Here is a 23,832-nt window from a genome sequence, read left to right as displayed (position 1 = left end):
CATTGAAGTATATACAGCATATGATATCCATAGATGCATCTGATTCTTAATTTTAGTCACCCAACAAATTTGAAATCAAACTATTGGACCTGTAGCATACAGCGATGAAGGGCTACCAAGTTTATTAAAGGTCACTGCTGTCAAATATGCCACAACCTTTCAACGACTTCTCATTAACCTAAAGGATTGAGCAGTGTCATCGAGCTATTCGTTTAGCATGGTGGCATGAAAAGCGCAATATGTATTTCAAATGGCCTTGGTCTATTGACTAGGTTACAGTGGTCAAATGCTGCAATACCAAAATTTTAGGGTTGTGATGGAAGACATTTAACAAATACTGAAAAGAAAGATTGTGAGTTTGAGTTCCAAAATTACCTCAATCAATCTCAAACTTAGATATGCAAAACTGGTCGGGAGCCTTCATATAAACTGAAAAAGATCTTTCTTGTACTTGAGTAATGGTAACAACAATAGTTATAGGAGAGACGATGGACCTACAACAAACAGATGAAGACTGATTTGAATAGGCCACCATCATCAAATGTGGACTGAAAAATAAGCAAAAAATAATTCATATGTTACGTTTATTTCAAAGTCAGAAAGGCCCTTCTGTAGCGTCATGTACTTAATAATCAATCTAGTACTTGTGGAAAAATATTACATTGGATTTGTAAAAAGAATACTTTTATATACATTATATATCAAAAACAACTGCATTAACCTGGAAATCACATGTAAATAGGGTCAACATTACTTTGACATTTCTTAAAGGACAATAGTTATAAAGTCCTATGTCTATACATAATAAATATCTTACTGTAAAGTACATGGAAATACAACTAGTGTTAAGTACCAATGACATGCAGAAACCCTACATGTTAAATATACAACAATATTTAGTATGTATGCTTAGAAGTTTGTCTCGTCAAAATAGAACTGGAAATAGCCATGTCAGATCAGAATCATAGATAGTACAAATACAGGACATTTGCAGAATTCACAGAATATAATCTACACACTGATCATGGAACAGGACATCTTTTGTTACAGCACCTTTTGTTATTCCAGGTGTATTGTCTGGCCAGCTTATTGGTTACAGCATGGCAGTGTCACTTTGTACCACATCATTAATATTGGTTACAGCATGGCAGTGTCACTTTGTACCACATCATTAATATTGGTTACAGCATGGCAGTGTCACTTTGTACCACATCATTAATATTGGTTACAGCATGGCAGTGTCACTTTGTACCACATCATTAATATTGGTTACAGCATTGCAGTGCCACATCATTAATTGTTACAGCATTACAGTGCCACTTTATTACCATACCATTGATATTGGTTACAGCATTACCGAGCCACTTTGTTACCATACCATTGATATTGGTTACAGCATTACTGAGCCACTTTGTTACCATACCAGTGATATTGGTTACAGCATTACAGTACCACTTTGTTACCACACTAGTGATATTGGTTACAGCATTACAGTGCCACTTTGTTACCATACCAGTGATATTGGTTACAGCATTACAGTGTCACTTTGTTACCAAACCATTGATATTGGTTACAGCATTACAGTGCCACTCTGTTACCATACCAGTGATATTGGTTACAGCATTACCGAGCCACTCTGTTACCATACCAGTGATATTGGTTACAGCATTACCGAGCCACTTTGTTACCACACCAGTGATATTGGTTACAGCATTACAGTGTCACTCTGTTACCACACCAGTGATATTGGTTACAGCATTACAGTGCCACTCTGTTACCATACCAGTGATATTGGTTACAGCATTACCAATGCCACTTGTTACCATACCAGTGATATTGGTTACAGCATTACAGTGACACTTTGTTACCACACCAGTGATATTGGTTACAGCATTACAATGCCACTCTGTTACCATACCAGTGATATTGGTTACAGCATTACAGTGCCACTTTGTTACCACACCAGTGATATTGGTTACAGCATTTCAATGCCACTCTGTTATCACACCAGTGATATTTGGTACAGCATTATCGAGCCACTTTGTTACCACACCAGTGATATTGGTTACAGCATTATCGAGCCACTTTGTTACCACACCAGTGATATTGGTTACAGTATTACAGTGACACTTTGTTACCACACCAGTGATATTGGTTACAGTATTACAGTGACACTTCGTTACTTCACCAGTGATATTTGGTACAGCAGTCCAGTGCCACTCTGTTACCATACCATTGATATTGGTTACAGCATTACAGTACTACTTTGTTACCACACCAGTGATATTTGGTACAGCATTACAGTACTACTTTGTTACCACACCAGTGATATTGGTTACAGCATTACAGTACTACTTTGTTACCACACCAGTGATATTTGGTAAAGCAGTCCAGTGCCCCACCATTTATAATGGTTACAGTGATGCCTTGATACTACACCAATGATATTTAATAACAAAATTACTATCAAAGTTCCATTATGTCTCTGCTGCAATTACATCAGCTTTTCAAGCCTCTTTTTGGTTTATCACTGCTGAATATTGTCTGTGGAAAGTGAACTGTAAACTACTGTTACAGTACTGTACATACACTTTGTGGTCAAACACTACCAGATCTGGTAACAGTACTGACAAGTTAAGCACCACTTGTGCCAGTCACAGTACTTACAAGTTAAGCACCACTTGTGCCAGTCACAGTACTTACAAGTTAAGCACCACTTGTGCCAGTCACAGTACTTACAAGTTAAGCACCACTTGTGTCAGTCACAGTACTTACAAGTTAAGCACCACTTGTGCCAGTCACAGTACTCAGAAGTTAAGCACCACTTGTGTCAGTCACAGTGCTCAAAAGTGATGCTAAGTCTTAGTAGTCTGGTTTTGTGTCATACTAAAGACACCATACAGATTATGGTGGTGTATGCGTGGTACAGTTTAGGGAGGGGCTTTGTCATCCCTTCCATAATAGGAACACCATTCCTGGCAGAATTACTGTGAGATGGATTGGATGGACTATTGTCGGGCATTGCTTCTGGAGCCTCTGTCTGATATTTCTTTAGGAAGTTAAAACCAATTTCCCCATTGCCAAAGAAACCAAGAAGTGGTGTCTTTGGAAACATTTTCCTGAAGACTGATGATTCCACATTTTCGCTGCCATAGTGACCCCTGCCTCGTCCAAGGCAGGCAAACATGAAGGCATAACTCCTCTCCTCAGGCAAGTTACAGTCTTTTAGCTGTTTAAGTATCTTCTCCACTTCCTCAGGTTTATGGATGTCTTCCTTTATCAACACGGACGCCACCCTAACCTGAGGTCCACACAGTGCCACACACATCAGAGACGCTGATCCGGATTCACTTCAATTTAAAACGTAAACAAATTTTACATTCTTGGATTTGACCAGATATCTGATATACACGTCTCTAATTTGACCAAAACTTGTAACAAATCATAGCAAATATTTCAAGATTATATCTGACCAAGACTTACTACAAAACATTGGTAAAAGCAAAAGACTATCTGACCCAAGCTCATTATAGATCTACTCATTGGTACAGTTAGAAGTCTGTATCTCATTTTGACCCGGCTAACTACAAAATATAGGTACAAATAAGCAATAGGTACAAATATATATATAAGACTTCATCTGACCAAGACATTAGACTCTGACCAAAATAAAGGTACAATTATAAGATTGTATCTGACCCAGATCTAGACTTGCTACATTCTCCCATATTATCTAAAAGATATCTTAATACATTTTTCTGTGCCATATGAATTGATAACGATACATAAGTAAAACAAGCATGCTGGGTATTGCTAAAGCAATACATATCCACTACCGGCCCCTGCTAAAATAATAGCGACCTTGACCTTGACCCAAAAACCCTGAAACTCTAACTTGATCTGTCATACTGAAGATACATACCAACATATCTTGAAGCATTGCTTAGAAAAGTGCAGAAAACTAAGTGGACAGACGGACAGACAAACAGAAACCTATTGTTCGCTCGGTTTCAACATAATCCATCAACATCCAACCATGGTATTGGTCAAAAGTTAAACATCTAACACATCACTACATAACCAAGCACATATCACATACCTGACATCATCGTGAGGATTGGGGTCAGAGGTTATGAGGTTATCTACATAGCCTCCAGCTATCACAGCATTGTCGTACATTTGTAATAATGAGTAGCCAATCTCTGGGGGACAAAATGGCTCATCACAGAAGAAAAAGACGGCTTTGACATCCCTGTCTCCAGGCACAGTGCTGCGTTCTGTTAGATATGCTAAACCAGAGTGTGTATCATCCATCTGATTTGCATAGTTGTATATGTCTATATTAAAAGTGAAAAATTCCACACCCTCCACATGAGGCAGGAAGAGACAGGACAGAGCCAGTTCACCCTCCACCTCGGCTGTCTTCTTCAGATCTGTACTGGTGCCTGGAACAGTATATAAACAGAATTTATCACTGGTGTGGGGTACATACCCTGGCCTGGAACAGTATATAGACAGAATTTATCACTGGTGTGGGGTACCGGGGTACATACCCTGGCCTGGAACAGTATATAGACAGAATTTATCACTGGTGTGGGGTACATACCCTGGCCTGGAACAGTATATAGACAGAATTTATCACTGGTGTGGGGTACATACCCTGGCCTGGAACAGTATATAGACAGAATTTATCTCTGGTGTGGGGTACATACCCTGGCCTGGAACAGTATATAGACAGATTTTATCATTGGTGTTGGGTATAAGGGGGCCTGGAACAGTGTACATCTAGGCCCTATTTTTTCCCCACCACTTGTTAAAACCATTACAAAAACCTTCAATAACTGATATACATGTACCATGATGTAGTAATGACAGGATGATCAGATATAATAAATTAACTAATCATTTAACATGATCATCTTTTGTATCCTACTTAGAAGTTCTCAGCAGTTAACACATTTAAAAGTGAATCCTATATAAGTTGGGGCATTTTTTAGTTATATTTACCAAAAAAATAAAGGAAATGTAATTAATTAACTACATCGGAAAACATTTCCGATTATACGTATACCCAATAAAAAAATTTGCATTTGAAACCAATTTCCCATCCTGTTATTGTAAGGGGAATACCTTTATTGAAATTATTCTAATTTTGATATATGGAATATAATTGTTTAGAGGGGATACATGTTCCTATATTCTAATTTTGGCTTTGGTTGACACCACTATGAGAAAGACAAGTTATAAAGAAGTCCATCAAAAGAATATTGTTTGACGATGAATCATATTTCATCTATTGTGAATGAAATACCCAATCAAATACACCCTAGTACAAGGTCATGCTTTACCTACCCACAATGCCATCAGATGAGGCCGCCAGCAGTTTACACTTCTTTGGCAGCACCTTTTTCATCAGATCTCCAACACTGCTAACCATACACTTGGAGGCACGTGGGTGTCGCATCTGGTGACGTGTGGGCAGACAGATTTGCTGTTCATACAGCTGTGATGTACAGTACATAAACAGAGTACTGGGTTCTGTCATCAGATCCTGTCAATAGATAAAATAAATCATTATAACACATTGACAATCATTTTCAAATGATGTGGGACAATGTACTGGGAGGAGGTGTGGAATGGGGATCTTCCTGATAAGAGGACCGGAGTCTGTAATTTTTTTGGGGCCAAATATATATGCTCCACTTCTAGTGAGATTTTCTTGTATTTTCCCAATTTCATGTTCATTTTTTCCAAGTCCTAAATTTTTTAAATGTCCCCTGTACATCAATTTGTATGAAGAAATGTTGATCACTATGTATTTTTGTTTTGTTTTTGTTGTTTTTTTTGTTTGTTTTTTTTAAATTCAACAAAAACTAAAAGTACTTCAAACTTTTTACCGGTTAATGTCTTGTTTTAAAGTCATAACCGTGATCCACAGACCATAATTCTTTTTACATTTATTTTGTATGTCATATCGTACATTTAAAAGATGAAATTATATCTATAATGTATATAAGGGTTTGGGAGAAGTGACATACCATCTTCTCTTCCAACCCCAATCTCAGGCAACAAACTTAGTATTACGAAAAAATGTTACCTGCACTGCAGCCATAATGTCAGCAGCTAGTCCATCTAGGCTCCCATCTTCACCATAACCCACAAAGTAACATGACATACTCTTCCTTCTCTGTTTTAGTGTTTTGGCAATCATATTCCAGGTTTTACAGACTCTGTTGACAATACAAAAACCCAAACCTGATGACGAAATCAAAACACTTGAAACGTTCTCATACATTTGTATTTGATAACATAGAATATCATCAATGCGGGCCGTCATCAATGCAGAACACTGAGGTACACTGCAATATGATAAACAGTGCACATTTATTTAAATGCCATCTGCAGCATGTAACCAGTGCAGTAGCTCTAATTTTAAGTTACAATATAACTTAAAACGTGTGTGTTTCTGAAGTTTCTGTTCGTAATCTTGTATACTTACTTGTTGTTTTTCTTTCAAATGCCCTTCATTAACAACCTAAGTTTTTTTCAAAGATAATGGTCTGGCCTAAAAATGATTTCAATACTAGTATCAATTGTGCGAGGATTTTATGCGTATTATGTCAGTGAAGATATGTCGTTGGTCACTACTGGTTCTTGAATGTCTATTCCTATATCTCACAGTTCAAAAGGTTTTTTATTTCGAGATAGAAGAACACATTATCTGTTTACTATACGTAGATTATCAATTTATTGCTAGTTTTCATACAATTGGGGTTACAAATATACGATCAATGTCGATTATTCATCGTAGATTGTAATTATTTACTTGTATTGCAAGAAAATATACCTGGAGCACGTGTTGAGTGATTTTGCCGATAGGTTCTGCAACACCATATTTGCTATTACTGGTATATTCAAGACAACAGCAGGCGACACAACTGAAGCATGCTCCATTTTGAATGTTTACGTTCTGCTAAGCGATCACGTGACATTCTAAAAATAAACCACAATATATTGGATTTTTTTAGAATATATAATACAATTATCTATTTCTGTTTCTATTAAATCTTTATAACTGTTATAAACACAAACAGAAATATACAAATGATATTGAAAACTTCTGTAATATTTAAAGAGTAAAGAAACAGTATCAGTAAGATGTTTGTAAAGGTCAGGAGAAATTCAAGCATCTCATTGACAAGTCCAACTGGTTACAAGACGATGAAAAATGTTTACAAATGGCTGTCTTCGATCATGCAGTGCGTTAAATTAGACTAGTCCCCAGTTTTATAACCAACGATGGGGTCCGGGGGAAGTAAATCTAGTCAGGTGCAGGCAGTCCATTTTGAACCAGAAAGAGACAAATCAGAGTCCAGGTATGATTTAAACGTTTGTGTGTTCTCGACACAGCCATGACTATTCCGAATTTTCTGACGATCTTACTCATTAACATCAGAATCCTTCGGATTAAGCCATGGCATGAGATGGATGATACAAACTATTATGTGTATAAACTATAAAATAATTGCTATTTGCTGATCATTTATGCATCCATCAAGAACTCAGAAGATAAAGCTTGCCTCTAAAAAGATCGGGGCAACTTACAGAAGTGGGAGCTCGAAGGATACCTGGGAAATGCAGTTCCATCCAGAGAAGTGCATCGCGATGCATATAAGCCGGAAAAGAAGACCCGGGTACATCCACTTACCATCAACACAGACACACCTGACAGACAGTATACATTCCATCCAGCAAGTACTTGGGAGTTACCATCGCATCTGACTGGCACAAACACACCAACATCATATCAGCCAGACTAACAAGATCAATAGCCTTTCTCTGTAGAAACCTCCATGAATGTCTCAAAGATGTTGGGTATAATACTGTTCTTTAACACTAGAGTATGCTGCCTCAGCATTGGATCTACACATCAGAGCCCTAATTGACCAACTATCTATAAGCAATACAGCTGAGAAGGGGAGCAAGATTTGCAAAAGGAGACTATAAGTCCAGGGAACCAGGCAGCATGACCGCCATCCTTAAACACCTTGGCTGGGACTCCTTGGAGCAAAAAAGATTGAGGGTTGGAGTGATTATGTTCCATTATATCATCCACCACTAAGTTGACTCAGGCCTGGAACAGCTATACTACTGAAACCATCATACTCTAGAACCAGAAGAGGCAGCGTTAACTATCAGCAAATACCATCACGGATCAACCTCTTCCTTCAAAGCTTCCTCAAAAGGAGCATCTGTATTAGCAACTAACTGCCCAATAACATCAAGGGAATAGAGGAACTGCAAGTTTTCAGGTCCAGAACTACACCAACGGACCTCCAGGCCATCATTGACTATTTTTTTCATTTATATACCAAAATATCCATAAAAAAAAGAGGAAGAACTGGTGGACAAATAGAACTCAAAAATATAACATCCAAAAATATATTCTATTCTTAAAACTCAGAATATCTCCTGTGATCCAAAAATTGTGCAGAATAGATATTTATGAACTGGGTCCTAGTATACTTAAATCCAACCAGTTAGAATCATAATTTTTGCTCAAGACGACTGGGCTCACCCACTATCTAGGGGCTGATGGTCTGACTGGGTTAATGACTGCAAAACTCGAATTATTTGCTTCTATGTTTCTATTGTGAGTTTCCATCCTTAGAAGTTCATTTACACCTTTTGTAATTCCAGGACCTGTAATACAAATGTACTTGTATAGCCTGGCACGTAGGAACTCTGACTTATGACTAGTACTTTAATAATATTAGCATTTTCTCAGGTTTTTTGTTTCCCTTCTAAATAAGATTTTTAGCAAGGCTACATGTGTATTATAGGATAATAGCAAAATCAGTTGAATACCTTGTCCTAGATAATGATTATTATATAAAAAAAAATTATCTTTCACAGACCATCTTCTGGCAGCATCAAGCGGACCCAATCCAGGAACTCCAAAGTTGAGGTAATTTAATGTTAATGCTAATTTTTATCATAAATTATTCAAATGTTTCCAGAGAAATATCTTATATTCAGTATTAATTGTTACATATATCAAATGGTTATAGAATAATTGATATATTATGTTGAAAAGTCATGTTTTACTTTCAACAGACATGAAACACTGACATGATGAGTTATATAACATACATATACCTGTTATTTACTGAGAAGGTGGATGTGAATGATCCTTTGATATAAGTACATGTATAATCCCATTCAAATGTTTTTTTGTTGTTTCTTTTACAAGAATGGCGTAATTGAAGATGTGGATAGTAAATTACAAGCAGCACAGAAGAAGATATTGGAACTAGAAAAACAGGTCAGGGAAGTCGGGAAGAAAACTGAAATCAGATCATTATAGATAGATAAACATATTATAGATTTAGTAAATGTAATACATTGGTTCCATTAATAAACAATACACAAAATATTCCTCTTGATCTTTCCTGATGTAATCCTGGCCTTACACTGTAGCTGTTTCATCCTTATGCAGCCACCCTTAAGTGGTTTTTTGCTTGCATTTAAAATGTTGTTTGCCTACATTTTACCTTTAGTTGGCCGAGACAGAGAGTGAGAACCTGGACTTACAGGACCGTGTCCAGGGGCTGGAATGTCAGCTTGACCAGTCATCTCGACTACAAACTGTCCAGGAAGTGGAAGAACCTCAGGATCTAACAGAGACCTTTAGAGCCAAGGACATGCTCATAGCTAACACAGAGAAGGAAAAGAAAGCTCTTCAGACAGAATTCACCAAAATGGTATACAGTAGACAGTTTCAGTATCCATATTTGCTTCATGAAAAAAGGATTGGTCTTATGAACAATATTTTAATGCTCTATGTTAATTGTACAAATTTCTTCATATCTTCCCTTGTACTATCTTAAAATTTTATTCAATTGTCCATTTCCTAATTTTTTGTTGAGTGAAATATTGCGTAATTTTTGCCTTTATTTTTCGTTTTATATTCAGTAGAATTCTCTATGTTTTACTGTACTTGTTGCCTAATGCAATTACAAGCTTGATATTTTACTGTCAAGAAGTTTTTATATGACATATACTTTTTTGTTTCTACTAGAAAAACCGTTACAGGAAGCGGATCAAGACTTTGATGAACCAAGTAGCTGAAGCCAAACAGGAGCAGTCAATCCAGATGTTTGAGCTACGAGACGAGATCACTCGGCTGCGGGAAGAAAACAGGAAAGTTAGAGGTATTTATCTGGTATCATATTATATATGTTCAAATCGGGCAAATTATTACAGAACAATAGGAAGGTATAGGTAACTTATCCCAAACAAAACAAAACCAGATAGGATGTACTGTTACATATATAAATATTTGTCTTAATAAAAAAAAGAAAGTGGCATGTACATCTACACATGGTCAGTATTATTAATGTTTTTTATACCCCCGCAACGAAGTTAGGGGGGTATACTGGAATCAGGTTGTCTGTCTTTACGTCCGTCCGTCCGTCCGTCCGTCCGTCCGTCCGTCCGTCCGTCTGTCTGTAGACACATTTTGTCCGGACAACCCCTCCTAAACCGATGGGCCAATTCCGATGAAACTTCACACAAATATTAATGATCATGTGTAGATGTGCATGCCAGTTTATTTTTCTCAAAAGTATGGTTGCTATGGCAACTGGTCACTATAAACAGGTTTTCCGATAAGAACCATAACTTTTAAGATTGTCCGGACAACTCCTCCTAAACTAAATGGCCAATTTCAATGAAACTTCACACAAATATAGAAGACCATGTGTAGATGTGCATGCCACTTTCTTTTTTTCAAAATTATGGTTGCTATGGCAACTGGTCACTATAAACAGGTTTTCTGATAAGAACCATAACTTTAAGTTTGTCCGGACAACTCCTCCTAAACTGAGTGGCCAATTTCAATGAAACTTCACACAAATAGAGAGGACCATGTGTAGATGTGCATGCCACTTTCTTTTTTTTTCAAAATTATGGTTGCTGTGGCAACTGGTCACTATAAACAGGTTTTCTGATAAGAACCATAACTTTAAGTTTGTCTGGACAACTCCTCCTAAACTGAAGTGCCGATTTCAATGAAACTTCACACAAATATAGATGACCATGTGAAGATATGCATGCCACTTTCTTTTTTTCAAAATTATGGTTTCTATGGCAACTGGTCACTATAAACAGGTTTGCGGATAAGAACCATAACTTTATGCTTGTCTGGACAACTCCTCCTAAACCGAAGGGCCAATTTCAATGAAACTTCACACAAATATAGAGGACCATGTGTAGATGTGCATGCCACTTTTTTTTCAAAATTATGGTTGTTATGGGAACTGATCACTATATTACTGGGTTATCTTAGTTAGCTTCTAATTAAGAGTTCCAATTCATCATTGACTTGTGCAGATTGCAGGGGTATAAGTCAGCCATCCTGGCGACAGTTCTTGTTTTATCCAAATTCAAACAAGCGCTGTTTCAATTAAAATTCTTGTTTTATACATAACTTTTATACAGTATTGAAAGACATTGCTGTCAAAGAATAGATGTTGATGATACAGGGCTTTTTGGGGGCTGTTAATGGGCTCCATTACCTATTGAAATTATTTTATATTTATGTTAAAATTCCTAAAATTTGCCATTTACTCCTCAAAAATCTTTCCCAATTCATAAAATTTTCTTCCCAAAATAAGACAAAAAGGCTCCTTCTCAAACCACTGAGAAAAAACCCTGTGATAAAATTATCAGGAATTAGGAGTTGGATCCCAGATGTTTATTTAACACAGATAATACTGGAGATCTGTAATGTGACTGTTTTTCATTTCAGAAAAGAGTAGTTCTGCTTCCAGTAAGACCTCTACTGAAGAACTTCAAGGTTCAAACAAAATGATGATTGTGTTGGAACTTTCCAATCAGGTTTCTGAGCAAGCAAGTACAATCAGTAAACTGGAGCGAGAAAACCAAGAGAAACAACTGATAATTGACAAACTTTTAACAGAGACTAAGAATGGAACTAAAGCAAAATACTTCTCCTTACTAAGCCAAGAAGAGATGGAAAAGGATAAAGAAATAGAGGAAAGAAATTCTTTACAGAAATTATCTTCTGGCTTAGGACAATATAAAAAACCTCCTTTGTTCGGAGGGGTTGATAGAAAACAAGACAATGACATTGAGGACGAACGAAATTGTTCTGGTGCTAGTAGGGATTCGGGGCTGGGATCTGCTGGCAGAAATAGTAAAAATCCTCCAAAGTTAACCCGAGGTTCATCAAAACTGTCCACACTGTCAGACTCGGATTGGGAGTCGGATGAGCCGTTGTCTGTACAGTCTAAAATTCGTAGTGCTCCAGCTGATGTCCAAGCCAAGCGGACAGCTTCCAGGTGTAGTACACTCAGTAATAAAACTGTAGAAGATGATGGTATATCAGTAGATGATAGTGCCTCTGTATCATCAATGACCAAAAAATCAAAGAAAATGTCATACCTTCAACGAAGATTTCGACCGGACATTGGACATGGGGACACTACAAGGTCACCACTGCCTGCTATGAATGCATTTGAGAAAGAGAGCATTTCAGAAAAAAATCATTTTTTCCTCACCCAGACTGATTCCCCTATTAGTGAATCAGACCCTGTGATGGCATATTAAACTCATATACCCAACCTTCGATTCCCCTCCAGTCTGTCTCTCAACATATTCTTTCCTACAAAAAATCACTCTGTGCTTTCACTTTTTGAAAAAAATTATATTCAGTGGATGATGCCAACATGAAATCAGTGAAGTGTTTATGTCTTGGACAGGAATGTTGAGATGAAGTTTAAAATTGTTCTTTGTTCTTTGATTGTAAAAGTCTGATAAGATATATATTACAGAGAGATTGAGATGTACAAGTAAATGTAAAGTAAGAAACCAGAGACATCTAATACTTCATACTTAATACCTTCACCTCATTTCCCTATTACAGTATTGTACCCTATATATATACATGTCTATATGCCAGTTCTGTTTTGATATCTACCCGGTACATTTTTTATTATTGCTTCTTAATTTGTTTAGTTTGTTTATACAAACATTACAACAGTATTATGTTTTCAATGATAAAGACGTCCACTCATTAATAACTGGTAGTATTTAATCATGGAGTTGTGTTGTTTAATTGTACAGAGAAATAAATAAAAAGAAATCTAGAAATACTAGGATGGGGAGAGGTGCGGAAATGAGGAAGTAGGGGGTGAGGAAGTGCGAGGGATTTTATAATTTGTATACAATGTTTCAGTATATACCTTGTAATTTTAAGATTTTTTTTCTCAAAAGTTTCACTTTTATTCCGCCTAGCTCATTTATAAATATATTTATTCCAATTCCGTCCAGCACATTTATAAATAATAATGCATATACATGATGTATTCTTATTTATAATATATATTCATATACATAAGATATTTATAGAGGCTGTCAAGAATGGGGTTCATGTATACCTTCACCAAAGGCTGAATCATGGCAACATCTTCCTTATCATGTCCCTGGAATGGCTATTTTTTTCATTTCCTTAAAAGGTTACTCAAATCAAAGCAGAGTCCAGCAAATCTTAGGTATTTTGCGTCTATTAAAACCCTCCTGAAATACTCAAATACTAAAAGTTAATACATGTACTATGTCTAATCTGAAATACCCAATGTCGTAAAAAGTCATAGCAACTAAAACAAAATATATACCATATTTAAAAGGATTTATTGTTTTTCTATAATTGGTTGTGCTAGTATTACAATTGTAGATATGGGAAAAATACACAAAGTTGATCAGAATGGGGAAAACTAAAATTGGGATAGCCCTGTATTGGTCTTGGTATACATTAACGTACCTTAGAGCCATGGTGAAGTTAAGTTGGACATACAAAGATTTTTTTTCAGAATGTAACAATATTGCAGTGGAGCTATCTTTAACATCAGTAATTTGTGATAATTCCTTGTGGTTTGTGTTTTATATATATATATCTAGTTTAAAGTTTGGTAAGTTTTATGAGGCAATTTTGAAAATTGGTGATGTTTGATGTATTGAGTAATTGCTAGTATTAAACAGACATATTTTGTGACACAGATCATTGATTTACTGTGATATAATCCATCCAGTGTTTTCAGTAATGATAACACATCTGTGTTTTAAACATGATTATAGACTTACCACTTCAGATGTTCAGGTGAGTGTCAAGTACGATATATACATGTATATGATTCTGATCAAGGTGTGGTTTGTTTATATATACACACACGCCTTAAATCTTCTTCTGTTACAAAAACTTATTAAACTGTTGATTTAAATTTAAAAATAAGTGTTTGTCCTCTTTGTTAATATGTATCCCATTTGGTCTGTGTCAATAGAATAACAAGAAGGAAAATTGCAAATTCAAGTGATCAATCTGTACCTATCCACTGTTGGTATGAGGTCAAACTGTGGTACCTATCCACTGTGATCTAAGGTCAAACTGTGGTACCTATCCACTGTGATCTAAGGTCAAACTGTGGTACCTATCCACTGTTGGTATGAGGTCAAACTGTGGTACCTATCCACTGCTGGTATGAGGTCAAACTGTGGTACCTATCCATTGTGATCTAAGGTCAAACTGTGGTACCTATCCACTGTTGGTATGAGGTCAAACTGTGGTACCTATCCAGTGTGATCTAAGGTCAAACTGTGGTACCTATCCACTGTTGGTATGAGGTCAAACTGTGGTACCTATCCACTGTTTGTATGAGGTCAAACTGTGGTACCTATCCACTGATCTAAGGTCAAACTGTGGTACCTATCCACTGTTTGTATGAGGTCAAACTGTGGTACCTATCCATTGTGATCTAAGGTCAAACTGTGGTACCTATCCACTGTTGGTGTGAGGTCAAACTGTGGTACCTATCCACTGTTGGTATGAGGTCAAACTGTGGTACCTATCCACTGTTTGTATGAGGTCAAACTGTGGTACCTATCCACTGTTGGTATGAGGTCAAACTGTGGTACCTATCCACTGTGATCTAAGGTCAAACTGTGGTACCTATCCACTGTGATCTAAGGTCAAACTGTGGTACCTATCCACTGTTGGTATGAGGTCAAACTGTGGTACCTATCCACTGCTGGTATGAGGTCAAACTGTGGTACCTATCCATTGTGATCTAAGGTCAAACTGTGGTACCTATCCACTGTTGGTATGAGGTCAAACTGTGGTACCTATCCAGTGTGATCTAAGGTCAAACTGTGGTACCTATCCACTGTTGGTATGAGGTCAAACTGTGGTACCTATCCACTGTTTGTATGAGGTCAAACTGTGGTACCTATCCACTGATCTAAGGTCAAACTGTGGTACCTATCCACTGTTTGTATGAGGTCAAACTGTGGTACCTATCCATTGTGATCTAAGGTCAAACTGTGGTACCTATCCACTGTTGGTGTGAGGTCAAACTGTGGTACCTATCCACTGTTTGTATGAGGTCAAACTGTGGTACCTATCCACTGTTGGTATGAGGTCAAACTGTGGTACCTATCCACTGATCTAAGGTCAAACTAGCTTCTACTGGTCTGACACTTAAATGCTTCATTCCTAAAATTTTCAAGTCAATCTGAATGTCCTGTTTTTGCCATGGGAAGTAACTCCAAGTCAGGAAATGGTTTTCTTTATTTTGGTTCATTCCTGTCCAGTGTACATTTGTAGGCCATTGTGGTAATTAGTATGTCTATGATGACTTCCTGTTTGGTAAGAACATGTGTGGAATTTCTATCTTCATTGGTCTGTGATATTACTGCATGCCATCTCTGTTTGACTTAATTTAGAATTTAATAGTAGATTGAATTTATCTTGTGAATTGTTTAATTTACACATCATGTATGCATGTCCAAACTGCCTTCTGTACAGAAAAGCATTAGTTATAAACTTCGTAGTTCAATAAGTTTACCATTGTTAAAGTAGAGAGTAGAAGGTCACATTACTGACTCGATCAGGCTAGCACGTTTTTTTTCTTAAACCTATTGGTAGGATATATATGTCTGCTCGGAGAGGGAGAGGTCACATAAGTTTGAAGCCCTAAGTGTTGGCAGGGTATTTTTCATAGCTCCTTCCTAATATACAATATACCTGTGTCTGTAGTTACAGCTATCCTTATCATTGTGAGAAGTATTCACTGTGTGTACTTAAACTTTTTGCTTTACTGCTTAGGAATTTTATCAAATGAGCATCTTTAGTTGAAGGGGACCGGTTAACGGTATAATTTTTTAAGGCCCAATCGGGAAAATGAAGACAAATGTTTAAATCCTTCTTTGTTCTGATTAACCAGATTAAGGTGTCGGCGGGCAAAAGTTTTATATAAATGTATAGTGCAAGTCCCTACACCCCACTTCCCAGGAACGGTGCACCGTAATATTAATCATTAGAGGTATTATCTGTTAAAAAAAATTTTTTTTTTAAATTTCACCACAATTTCTGGATGATCAAAGAGAGTTATTAGTGATACAGATCCTCTGGACCTGATCGTCTTTAGTTTCTAACAGGTTCATTAGGTACCCACTGTGACGTTGATGATGTAATAGAGCCTTATCTCGGGGAGAGGGGGAATGGGGAGGTCAGGAGAACCCAGACATTTACTGCTGGTGACTGATAAGCTACAGGTAAGTACAAAGTATTTAATTTTGACATACAGTGTGTTTAGTGATTCTCCATATTTGGTAGAAAGGCTCCCAATTTTTCTTCCCTCACAACAAAGTTGGGGAAGTGATAAATTATAGTCTGTACATAAGTTTTACCTTTAATCAGGGTTCTAAGCAATGTTTAGATGGATTTCTTATCAAATTTCGTGTGTTGGTCATGTATGAGAATGCCTTAAACTATTTCCTGTTTCTCTGTGCCAAGGTCACTTCTGTTACTTTTTATATAAAATCTTTGTCATTGGTCTAGCAACTTCGCTATTTCATGAATTTTAATGAATCAAGTTTCATATACTTGTACTGATTAATTATGAATATACCTAGAGGGGGGTTCATATTTCAGGGTGCCAAGGTCAATGACAAGGTCACTGTAACATTTATATAAAATCTTTGTAAGTCATGTGACTCCTTTTTTAAGCAAATTTGATCAAACTAAAATTTCACATATTGTTGAAATATGAGAATACTATGAATACAAGTTAAATATAGCTTCATTTGCAAGTGTTTATAGTCATAGTTTATATTTTCAATTAATAGATGTTTTGTTTCAAAGATTTTAAATCAAAGGTAGTGACAGGTAAATAAAATCATAAAACTAACTCATAATCAAACGAGAGGAAAACATGAAAAAATGTAGGTTTGCATGGAGATCCTTGAAATATACAAGAAAAGTAATATCCAGAGTTCAAGGACCTCTCCTTTATCAATGGCACCCGTGTAAATCTAGGTCAAATCTAGGTCATATCTAGGTCAAATTTAGGTAAATCTAGGTAAATCTAGGGCAAATCTAGGTTATATCTAGATCAATCTAGGGCAAATCTAGGTCATATCTAAGTCATATCTAGGTTTTTTCATGCTCTCAAAATTAGAATCAGAGTGGTGATAGGAAAAACACGAAATATATCAGTGAACTTCATACCACACAAAGAAAAGGAATTCCCAATGAGATCATGACATCCACATTAAAAACTTTCCCATTGTTTCATTTACCAGCATCATACAAAACCCTGTACTGTAAGTTTTTCTTTCAGTAGTTATCAATATCTATCACAAAAATAAAATGGCATTTAGCATGTGTATTACTGGTAAAGAAAGTAAGAACAAAACTTTATAATTAAAATTACAAAGTGTAATTGAAAAATTGTTTCATGATAAAGAACATGCAAACTTCAGTTAGTTACCTTTTTTTTTAAATTAATGTCACATGTATAACTTAATGTCCCTTAATAGAAATATTTGATGCACTATCATGTATTCTGAAAATGAAGTCCAAGATAAAGAAAATATTTGATGCATGAACATGTATTCCTAGACTGTAAATCTAAATATGATGGCTTGTAAGATATAGATGACCTATCAGTTAGCATGACAGATATATATCTTGAATCCTGAACTCATCAGTCTGACCTTATAAGTTATATAAAGTATCTGATATCAGCCTACAGCGAGACATCGCCTATATATAGATAAGGACCGTTCAAGTCGACTTCTCTATAAATATCATGTGTGTCTGGTCCCTATAGAATCAATACACCTAATAAAGAGACCTGTCATCAAATCCTGGCACCAGTAACATTACCCCTACCCCTACTCCAAGTCACCCCAAAACCCCCACTCAGTCACCACATTTACTCTGGCTCCGGATCACTACTTGGTCGCAACTCTAAACCCATTACCATGCAGTAAACGGCCATGACCCCAATCCCAGTCACAAGCTCAATTCAATTCTCTCTGTAGTAACTTTATGTACAGTATATAGCTGATCTTTTTTTCTTATTTTCAATGGTTTCAGGCATTCGTGGTTTACAAGTTCTACATATAATCAGGACAATCTTGAGTGACAACCTTGTGTGACGTGAGACAATCTTTGTGAGAGTGTCAATGGAGAGTGTATTTGATGTGGTGATTATAGGAGGGGGTGTAGTAGGCTGTTCCCAGGTGTTCACACTAACTAGACTGGGATACAGATGTCTGCTTTTGGAGAAGGAGGCCCATCTTGTGTCCATGGCTAGCTCAGGAAACAGGTAAAAAACAGCTTCATTTTCAATTTCATTCACGTTTTTTTTTTATTAATTTCAACACGATAATGTTATGGAGAATGTGTCCATTAATTATACAATAAACTTTTGATCCATTCACAACCTGATAAAGTTGTAGAGCAGAATGTGTCCATTAATTATATGATAAACTTTTGATCCATTCACAACCTGCTAATGTTATAGAGCAGAATGTGTCCATTAATTATATGATAAACTTTTGATCCATTCACAACCTGCTAATGTTATAGAGCAGAATGTGTCCATTAATTATATGATAAACTTTTGATCCATTCACGATCTGATAATGTTATAGAGCAGAATGTGCCCATTAACCTTTTCTATAGATATAGCTACTTAAGTGCATGCTGAGTGGAAGTTGATGAATTTTTATACGTGTATACAAAGATGAAGGGAACCAAATGTTAGAATATTGACCTACGTAATCTCAGGTGAAGATCCAAGGTGTGCGATTCAATGCTCCCTACCCATATCAGGTGGTGTTTCTCAGGAAACTGAGAAATGGGCCAGTCTATATTGTTGTCGTTGTGTTCTGGCAAAACACTTTACCCAAACTGCTCTTGATGGCATGCGACCGCCTCAAAATGACCATAAAAGAAATGGGACATTTTGAAGTAGGATCTCCTTGTAGTAGTTGGTGAATACCTCACTGAACAACATACAATAGCATGCTAAGAAGAAAGGTTGTTTATTGTTAAAATATTGAAAAACATATGTTTAAGGTCATAGGGGTCTTTATATGCTAAAACCTTTAAATACTAATTTTTATACTGAAAAAATAAGAGGCTCAGGGTTGGTTTTGATATTAGAAATTTTGCACATTGGAAAGTTCATTTGTGACCCTTACATTTTGCTGCTACAATGACGCTAGGGGTGAAGAAGAACTGAGCATTATTTGGACAAATCTCTCCATGATTTGGGGTCATTGACACTTCCGTTGTAAATGTATGGATTTGGTATACATGTTAAATGAGTTTTCAAAAATAATGTTTGGCTAATAATTTATGGTGATATCTAAAATGGGTTTATCTCCCTCCACTACTGGTACATTTTGTATTACTGTTTTATAGTGGGATGCTACACACAGGTTTTGATGCTCCATTGGGCAGTATAGAGCTCGCCTGTATACTAAAATGTCAACAACAGATCCTACCTGTCCTTAAGTCCCTAGGACTTCCATACTCCAAGATTGGAGCAACTATGGTGGCATGGAATAGCCAACAGGTAAAATCAGAAACTTATGATGGCTGATTGATAAGTTGTGAGCCTCGTATTGAAGGATTTGAATTTTGCCAGACATATAATATATTATTTTTCAACATAATACCCTTCTGTATCTATACACTTTAGCCAGCGATGTTTAAGGACCTCAATGTGACTTTAATAGAACTCCTTTTCTTGGCTGTTCAGAAAGTCATCCATTGCATGTTTGACGTCATCATCAGAGGGTGTCTGAAATAGCTTTTTTCAGTTTTGGTAATAGATGAAAGTCTGATGGAGCGAAATCAGGTGAATAAGGCGGATGTTCAATCAATTTAAAGCCACAATCGTGAATGGCAGCCATGGCAATTACAGACTCTTTCATCCCAACCCTAACCGATATTGTCCATTTTGCAAAAGCTGTCTTGTTTACTTTAGAGTGCTACCTCGACAATATAAACCATTACCGAATGAGACCAGTCCTTGGGTACACAGCCCTATATAGTCAGAAAATAGTAGGACTTAAATAGAACATCCTTGAGTGCCTCCTTCAATATAAGACTCGCAACTTAACAATCAGCCCTAGTATTAATGTGATTTTAAGTTTATTTTAAAATTACATATACACGTATTTCGGTTAGAATTATTTCAAAGAAAATATGAGATGAGCTATGCGTTTTTCCTAATTCTCTTGTTAATTCAATTTTACAAAGTTTCAACCTTCATCAACTTTGATTTAAAATACCAAAACATATTTTTTTTCAGAAAGAAAAACTCCCTCAAGTAATGAGGAAGGCAAAAGATGCTAACATGGATGATGTTTTGGAGTTATCTCTATCACAGCTCTACCAGAGGGAGCCACATTTGGCACATGGAGCTACTGCTGCCCTCTGGATACCAAGGGAGGCAGTTATTGATCCCTGGCTGACCCCCATCAGTTTTGCACACCATGCAAAATCATTAGGTGCTAAGGTACAGCTGTACTTTTCTGTTGTCTAACAAGATACGAGAATCTTATGTGCTAAGGTACAGCGGTAATTTTCTGTTGTCTTGCAAGATACAAAAATCTAAGGTGCTAAGGTACATCATTGCCATTGAAGCATCGGAGATTTTCTATTGTCTTACAAGATACAAGGATCTTAGAGTTATGTCAAATATTTATAACTACAGTATTAATACAAGCTCTCAGGAGCTTGTTTTTTGGCAAAAATATACAATGCATTATAAAGGAAAGACCATTATGGAATTTTTATCTAATGGTGACCATTAATTACAAGGATTTCTAAAATAAGGGAATCAAAATTCTTCATTAAAATTGTGGAGTGAAAATTGTACCTTTCTGAATCAGTTTGATGAAGAATTGGCAATTTCTCTTGGTTAAGACTGTTTTCATCTTGAGAAGTCTGTACAGATGTCACTTACATCTAACATGTCATTGCAGGTGTTGACCAGTACAATGGTACAGGGCTGTGAACAGGATTCCCAGGGGATCTGGCGAGTCACCACTGATAGGGGCATATTTAGGGGGAATGTGGTCATCAACAGTGCAGGTCTGTATGGAGATGTGGTGGACAAACTAGCAGGAGTTCAGAAATTCAGGTCAGTGTACAATCTACAGGATCGTGATACAAAAATTATTAAGATTTCATGGACAGGAATTTAATCTTTATAAAATAATGTCTGTTTCTATTGTAGGATAATGCCAAGATTGGGTCAGTACCTAGTCTATGGCAAAGAGACAAAGTCCCTCATCAACAGCAGTATTCTTCCGATTCCAACTGAAAAAACCAAAGGAGTTATCATCTTCAAGTCAGGTCTGTGCAGAACTATTTTCCCCCTCCTTTTCAAACCGCTAATGAATAACCAACGACAAAATTGGGTTGAAGGATCTATATTCACTTTTAGCGACCAAGGAGTGTTACAATGTTCTATGGCTTGTCTTTTCGAGGTTTGTTAACATTTGGCGACACCTTATATAGCACCCATTTCCAATGCTCCAATCGATCCACTGTATTGTTTGCTATAATTTAATGTATACATGCATTTTTGAAGTTAATGGTATCTTCATGGATGTGGAATCTTCAGATTTACAGCTGCAGTGGAATAGCCGATGATATTTTGTTGTCTATGTTACCCACCTGATGTTTTAACGGAGTATTGGCCGAAACAATTAATTATAATTTTATTAAGTATAGTCTGGGTAACATACATATTGATTTGATAAGATAAAACCTGTCATATCTTCTGTTGAATTTCAGTTTATGACAATGTTATCATCGGCCCTACACAAGAGGAGACCGAGAAACGTACCACTCCAGTTTGTCTCTCTCAGCAGACAGTGAACACTCTTCTGGACCATGGACGAGTCTCTGTTCCTTCTCTCCAGTCACATCCTGTAGTACATACTTACTCTGGTACACGCCCTGCTACAGACACTAAGGACTACCATGTGATCCCCCACATTGACAGGTCAGTAAAAATCTACACTTACAAGCTCTAATTTGTCATTCTTCAAATAATTTGCTAAAAATATATACATTGGAACCTCTATATTTGTTCGGTTTGGAGAAGTTGATCGAAATGACAGGTTGAATTCCAGATATAGTTGGTCAGATGATGTTTTGTTCAAATGTACCCAATTGGATACCTGTACAAATCACCTACATGTATAAGTAGGTTCCGAGACACAATTAGGTTTCACACAATACCCGTCACATGTTGTTTCATGGTTTACTGGTCTGACCTCGTGTCATGATTGCTCAGGTAAGGCCGGTTTTCGGAAGTATTTTTTCGTATATTTTAACAGGAACCAGACACAAAATCGGTCCTGTGTTTGGAATTCAGAGAGTTCGGTATTTGGAAGTTTTATAATTACTATAATAAAGAAGGATCAATTCCGTACAATGACAATTTGTTCAGTATTCAGAGGTTTTTAGAAGGTTTGGTTTTCAGAAGTTGCAATGTATGAGCTTTCTTCAGGAATATTCTGTCTGCAGCCATACTTGTGTGTACAGTTCCATCAACAGACACTTTTTAGGCCATGACCATCATTCCAGCCTGCACACCACCAGTTAATTATCTCCCTTTGTTATTGTAGGAACTGGTTGACCCTGGGAGGTATACGCTCGACAGGATTGTCCTCCTGTCTGGGAGTTGCGGACATGGTCGGCAAAATAATGAAGGAAAAGTTCTGCCTGGAACCTTCCAACAGTCCCAACATGCACCTCCCTACTGTAGATATCAGCTTTACAAACCACCGTACAGCAATGCTGGGATCAGAGGAATATACAGTCACACATCCAATCACATACACAGGAAAATTTGACAGGAAAGCGTGGGCAAACTTGTAATGGAACTTCAATCATGTGAAGTTTTATGGGGAAATCTGGGTCAAGTTGTGATGGAACTACATGTTAAGTTGGACAGGAAAAAATTTCAGGTACATTGTAACTTGTAATGGAACTGCATGTGATGTACATTGTTTTACCATTAAATCTGGGTCAAGTTGTGATAGAATCACAAAAACATGTTCAAATTCATCACCACCAACATTAAGCATTATTGTTGCTGAATTGTTCAGTTCAGCAGAAATACCAACACATGATTAATAAGAGCACCCTCTCAAGTCAGAGATCTAGATTATGTATTACTGTAGGCCCTGTGCCTTCCTAGGATAAAATCAGTACATGTTTTTGCTTGCCTATGGATTCTAAGACAATGAATTTGGCATGGAGATTCCTTGAGTGCCAAACATTTATCTAAACAAAAATGACTTTTTTTTTAAATCCTTCCACTTGTTTTGGTCTTCACTATTTTGTCACTATTCTTGGACGAGATCTTAGTAAACAATTTGTTACATTTGTATACACTGATGTTCAGTAAATAAAAATATATAAAACATCCAATG

At 36.7% G+C, this 23,832-nt stretch overlaps 3 protein-coding genes across 3 annotated transcripts; 2 read left to right on the top strand and 1 right to left on the bottom strand.

Moving 5' to 3' along the window:
* Positions 1 to 567: 567 nt before the first annotated feature.
* On the bottom strand, positions 568 to 6,967 carry LOC117335195 (F-box only protein 22-like). Its single transcript, XM_033895178.1, has 5 exons — positions 6,848 to 6,967; positions 6,098 to 6,230; positions 5,353 to 5,551; positions 4,100 to 4,445; positions 568 to 3,350 (listed from the first exon to the last, which is right to left on the bottom strand). Exons 1-5 carry the CDS (start codon positions 6,952 to 6,954, stop codon positions 2,882 to 2,884), a joined length of 1,254 nt encoding a protein of 417 aa, XP_033751069.1. The 5' UTR covers positions 6,955 to 6,967; the 3' UTR covers positions 568 to 2,881.
* Positions 6,968 to 7,207: 240 nt separating this feature from the next.
* Positions 7,208 to 14,308, top strand: LOC117334795 (liprin-alpha-2-like). The gene is made up of 6 exons (XM_033894600.1): positions 7,208 to 7,376; positions 8,917 to 8,968; positions 9,254 to 9,325; positions 9,561 to 9,764; positions 10,082 to 10,214; positions 11,813 to 14,308. Exons 1-6 carry the CDS (start codon positions 7,300 to 7,302, stop codon positions 12,631 to 12,633), a joined length of 1,359 nt encoding a protein of 452 aa, XP_033750491.1. The 5' UTR covers positions 7,208 to 7,299; the 3' UTR covers positions 12,634 to 14,308.
* A 1,419-nt stretch (positions 14,309 to 15,727) lies between these two features.
* On the top strand, positions 15,728 to 23,830 carry LOC117334530 (uncharacterized protein MG039 homolog). Its single transcript, XM_033894212.1, has 8 exons — positions 15,728 to 16,632; positions 18,461 to 18,692; positions 19,796 to 19,949; positions 20,691 to 20,897; positions 21,367 to 21,524; positions 21,621 to 21,739; positions 22,184 to 22,394; positions 23,023 to 23,830. Exons 2-8 carry the CDS (start codon positions 18,550 to 18,552, stop codon positions 23,273 to 23,275), a joined length of 1,245 nt encoding a protein of 414 aa, XP_033750103.1. The 5' UTR covers positions 15,728 to 16,632; positions 18,461 to 18,549; the 3' UTR covers positions 23,276 to 23,830.
* The last annotated feature ends 2 nt before the right edge of the window (positions 23,831 to 23,832 follow it).

Source organism: Pecten maximus, chromosome 9 (genome assembly GCF_902652985.1).
Source record: "Pecten maximus chromosome 9, xPecMax1.1, whole genome shotgun sequence".
NCBI lineage: Eukaryota > Metazoa > Mollusca > Bivalvia > Pectinida > Pectinidae > Pecten > Pecten maximus.
Note: the sequence above shows the minus strand (reverse complement) of the source record. Positions and strands in the feature narration are given on the sequence as shown.